This window comes from Metarhizium robertsii, assembly GCF_000187425.2.
Source record: "Metarhizium robertsii ARSEF 23 chromosome Unknown MAA_Scf_32, whole genome shotgun sequence".
Taxonomy (NCBI): Eukaryota; Fungi; Ascomycota; class Sordariomycetes; order Hypocreales; family Clavicipitaceae; genus Metarhizium; species Metarhizium robertsii.
In genome coordinates this window covers 41,906-46,981 of record NW_011942174.1, presented here as the reverse complement: position 1 = coordinate 46,981, position 5,076 = coordinate 41,906, and the positions used below count along the sequence as shown (strand labels likewise).

Sequence of the window (5,076 nt, the reverse complement as noted above, 5' to 3'; positions counted from 1 at the left end):
AACGGGAAGCGAGTCGATAGATTGATTCGATGCCAAGTCTTGCGAACATCGAATCGAACGCTTGGCATTCGATACGATGTCGAGTCTGTCACGGACCCATTCGGTTCGCAACGAATCTACCACTTGTGCACTCCATTCGCATCGAATCGAGTGCCTCCTCAGCTCTCGATTGGTTCGATCGAGTCGATCGACCTGGAGACGCATAGTCTGTATATTTTTCCGTGCATAGGATGCGTAACCCCAATTTAAACGCGGTGCCGCACAAAGACGCGCGACAGGAACCATGTTAGTCCTCCGGAGCCACTGAGCGTTGACGTCATTGTACACTGAGGTAGTAAGTACACGTAGTTCGATGTAAAATGCAAGTATCAAAATGTAGAATTCCTCCGTAGCTACCAAACTGTGTTGTGCTTTGGGCTCAGCGTTGGCTATCTGCGGAGCCTTGCCCACCAGCATATCCTTTCCTTTTTACCAAACCTATACTAATCGTCTAGCTGTCTGCCAATGCATATATACTCAGCTCGGAGAGCTACAGCAATAGGCCGAGATTAGATCAGGCATTAGTATTGGCGGCAATACTGTTTATACCCCACATCGATACATCCGTTGTTATGAAATACAAGGGCCACCACAATGAGACGTGAGGATCCTCGGTAGCCTCTAACATCCCCGCCCAGTATAGGGTAGGCTCACTGTGTAGCGACAATTTCAAGCATGCCGAGCAATCACAGCAGTATCAAACGATTGCAAGAAAATTTACGACATGTGCTATATTGCCCTAGCTACCCGATTCTCTCTTCGGGGAGTCGTTGTCTGAACTCACTTTGGCATGACGGCTTGCATTGCTTTGATTTGAAGGTTACCTACATATGTCTTGTCTTCATCTCTGATGATTTACTTATTATTTGTCACTGGTACTAAGAACCAAACCAGCCTCACCTACAAACCAAAGTGTCAGTGACCTCATCCCATTACCTCATTGCCGTGATGACAGTTTTTGGAGTCCCAAATGTCTCTTTTCCATCTCACCGGCGTTAGATAACAAACGGGCTCGAGAGTCCATTGAAAGTCTACGTGGGGATGAAACTGCTGAAGTTGGCGCCTGCCCAATAGGGGCAGTTGCCGCAAAATGAGACGAGGATTATATGGAGCGTGGCTTGCTGCCCCCCCAGCAGTCTTTGGGGCAACGGTGCTTCCTGTACCAATGATCGGGACTGGAGTACAACGCCTCTTTACTCGTCATCTTCACCCGCGTCAACTGAACGCGCCAACCATCCCATCAACCGACCGCCGGCCACTGCTCGTTGACCGTCCAGGATGTATCAACTCCAACGACACTGGTAATTCACGCGTACGTTGCGTTGACTGCATCATGATGTGCGCGAATAACGCGTCTCGTTACCTTCCCGTGCCCGTCAGGCGATGGACTGATTTTAAGCCCATCGCCTGCGCAGCTGACATGGCTTCCAAAAAGTTCGACAAAATCCTTACCTTATGGCCGATCTACACGACTAATTACCTGAACCACGATGTTCTCGGGGCCTGCTTTCAGTCCTTCGCCATTGAGCCAACTTGACGAGTCGCCGCCATGTGAGGAGCACTCCTCTTCGCCTGCCGTCTCATCTTCGGGAGTCTCCTTACCAACAACACCATCACCGCGTCCTCGTGGTACTGCCGTCGACTTTATCGCTGTCAATTGGTCACTTTGGGGCCGCCAGGAGTGGGCAAAATGGCCCGGGTTTGAACGCTATACCGGCGGCCAAGACACGAGGGCATGGTGGCAGCAATACGGGTATCGAGTTGAGGACCGTTCTATCTCACGGCCTGGCAATAAGCTGAAGTGGATTTGCGCAGATTGCGTTGCCCGAGGCTTTAAGAAAAAGTCGGATTTCTGCTTCGTCTGCTCAACAGGGGCCTCTATCAAGAAACACCTTCGCACAATCCACGGCATTTTTGTATGTACCATGGTCCACGGTGTGACGGCAATGAAACGCGCTGACGTGAACAGTCTCCCAAGGAAGCTGATCATTGCGCGGGGGACTCATTATTGCAAAACCGGACTATCACGCGCTTCCTCCATGCCGATTTCAGTAATCCGAATGATCAGTTTCTCATCAGTAACCTACGCGGACAATTCAACATCAAGGGTCTTCGGATTCTGCTTCTCGACTGGATTACATATTACAACTTACCGTTTGAGATTGTGAATACTGAGCGGTTCCAGCGCATCCTCCTTTACGGCAACCCATTGCTCGATAAGACCCATCTCCCCTCTGCGAAGACACTTTTTCGTATGCTCGAATCTGAGTACAGAGGCGCTATTGGACCAGTGACCGAGGTATTGCAGACTGCTCGATCTCAAATACATTTTTCCTTCGACGGCTGGACGTCGAAATCCTACGTGTCATTCCTTGGGATCAACGCGCAGTTTGTTGATAGCGACTTCGCCCAGCACCGAATCCTCCTTGGGCTTCGACCCCTTAGCGGACGACATACTGGCGCATGTCTTGCTGACGAAGTAGCGGATACGCTTGCATTCTGGCAAATCGATTCTGAAAAGATTGGGTACTTTACTCTCGACAACGCAGCAAACAATAATACATACATCAAGGAGCTCGCATTTGAGTACGGCTTCTCTTCTGAAGAGCGACGGATCCGATGTGCTTGCCATGCCATCAACCTCAGCGTGCGGGCCACGCTCTATGGTTCCAAGCGGGACAATTTAGCTGCGATTGTCGAAGCTGATGGCGGCGATGAGGACGATGTGGAGGAACGGGTAGATCAAGCTATTGACGAGGTGCTGGATAGAGAGATGAAGGATGACGAAGACGAGACATGGCCCGGTGTTGCTGTTATTAACCCAACCGAAGACTTCACATCTTCCCACCCGGCTCCGGAAGAGATTAATGATACCACGTTCAGGAAGTATAGCCGGAGTGGCGCGGCGGGAATGCTGCATAATATTGGGCTTCAACTGCGAGGGAGTCCACAATTGTATGAGCAATTTCTGCAGTCTCAACGTAAAGAATCCGGCAGGGAATCAACACTCCACTGGGTATTTAACAATGCCACCCGATGGGACTCAGACAAGCGCATGATGGAGAGAGCTCTCCGCCTCCGTCCGGCACTTAATACATTTTTCAATGACGTTCAGAACCGCTGGGAATCTGAGGGTGCTTGTGAGAACACCAAGCCAGCGGTTCTTCAGTATCGGCTAAGTGGGTACGACTGGAAGGTTATCGAGATGCTGGTCAAGCTTCTAAAGCCTTTTGAAATTGCCACAAAGCAGCTTCAGGGCAGCGGTGTCCCCGGTGAGAGATCGACTTGTGGCAGTTTCGACGAGTATTTACCTGTTTTCGAGATGCTTCTCGACCATCTCGAAACTGCCATCGAAGGCACCATCTACGAGGAAATGGAGGGCCCGGCGACCAAGAAGAGGACTGATGTCGAGGTTGCCATTTACGAGGGACTTGATAACAGAACTCGGGGATTGTTCAAGGTTTTTATTAAACTGGGGTGGAAGAAACTTCACAAGTACTATGCTCTTCTGACGAGTGGTGCATATGCGGGCGCCGTTATCTTTAACCCTGCAAAGAAGTGGCGTTTTCTCGACCAACTGTGGCCTCGAGTCCCTACTCGTAAGGCGCAGGGCTGGCGAGCTGATTACGAAGAGAAGCTCCTGCAGATCTGGGAGAACGATTATAGGGGGCGTAATGTTGGAAATATCACCCTCGACACAAGCGATGAAGCCCCAATGGATTACATCGAGCGCAGGCTTGCAAGGAGCACCGCCAGCTCGGCATATGGCAAGAATCCACTTGGCGCCGCCTCCCATCCCGGCAAGACCACCAGAAAGGCGAAACAGACGACAGCTGAGACAGCGATGGATGACGAATATTCCAGGTACTGTGCTGAGGATATCGTCAACAGTCAATACTACAGGAGCAGACCGGTCGATTGGTGGAAAACCAACGCCTACCGCTACCCTCGGTTATCCATTATGGCTGTTGATATGCTCAGTATCCCCTCATCGTCTGCAGAGAGTGAGAGGACGTTTAGCAGTGCAGGACTGATGACGGCACCGTTGAGAGGCAGGTTGGCCAGGGAGAGAATGGTTATGGCTCAGTGTATCCGCTCATGGAGCAAGGCTGGGATTTACAAGCCTTCGCTGCCCTTGTTTGATCTAAGTGATGATGAATGGGTTGGTGTATTGGCGTCACTGAAGAACGGGAGCGACCCCTGATCTTTAGTCCCCATTTTCAATGAATTGATTATCCTCCACAACATCTGTTGACTGATGTGTAATGGGCTGGGCCAAGGCAAGTTTGTTGAACTCAAGCACTGGCGCAGGCTAACCGAATTTGGCACTCTCGTCGCGGTTTTGGGGGTTTTGCAACAGTGACCCCTATAGCCTGCCATATTCCATAAATAGCGTGCCTTGGCGGCATCTCTAGCTTACAGAATCAACGCACTCTTTTCATCTGTGTTCCACCGTGACGTTCAATCACGTTCAACAAGGCTTACGCACTCATGAAACCATGTGAAGACATGATCCCATGTTTCCTGCTCCATGATGTACTTCAGGAAGCTTGTAAAAAGAGCCTTGACAGTGTACAGCTGGCCGACCACAGGTCACGAATCACGACAGTTTATTGTAAAAAGAGCCTTGACAGTGTACTGCTGGCCGATCACATGTCACGAATCACGATAGTTTGTGGCCTCCATTTTGACAGGCATTAATGACTGCTCGATCGAATTCGCTTCGAGTTCGAGTCGAATTTCATGAAGCCTTGGCATCGACTCGAATGGCTGTTGTATGATTCGATGTCGAATCTATGGGACACGCGCCAGATTCGAAGCGAATCACATATGACTGCACTCGAGTCGAACGCCAGGCCGTCGAATCGAGTAGCACCACTGGGCATTCGATACGATAGATTCGTAAGATGTCCATGCCTGATTGATAGAGACAGGTCCTAAACTTGTATAGAGCAGAGAATATGTTTTAACATGCTTACATTATGACCACCATGCTTTAATATCCGTACTGAAGAACAAATTTGGGCTCTTGATCTT

The 5,076-nt window shown here is 50.1% G+C and overlaps 1 protein-coding gene across 1 annotated transcript; it reads left to right on the top strand.

Moving 5' to 3' along the window:
• Positions 1 to 1,529: 1,529 nt before the first annotated feature.
• Positions 1,530 to 4,243, top strand: MAA_10358 (Ribonuclease H-like protein; the record flags this gene model as incomplete). Its single annotated transcript, XM_007828356.1, has 2 exons — positions 1,530 to 1,955; positions 2,009 to 4,243. 2 exons carry the CDS (start codon positions 1,530 to 1,532, stop codon positions 4,241 to 4,243), a joined length of 2,661 nt encoding a protein of 886 aa, XP_007826547.1.
• Positions 4,244 to 5,076: the final 833 nt, after the last annotated feature.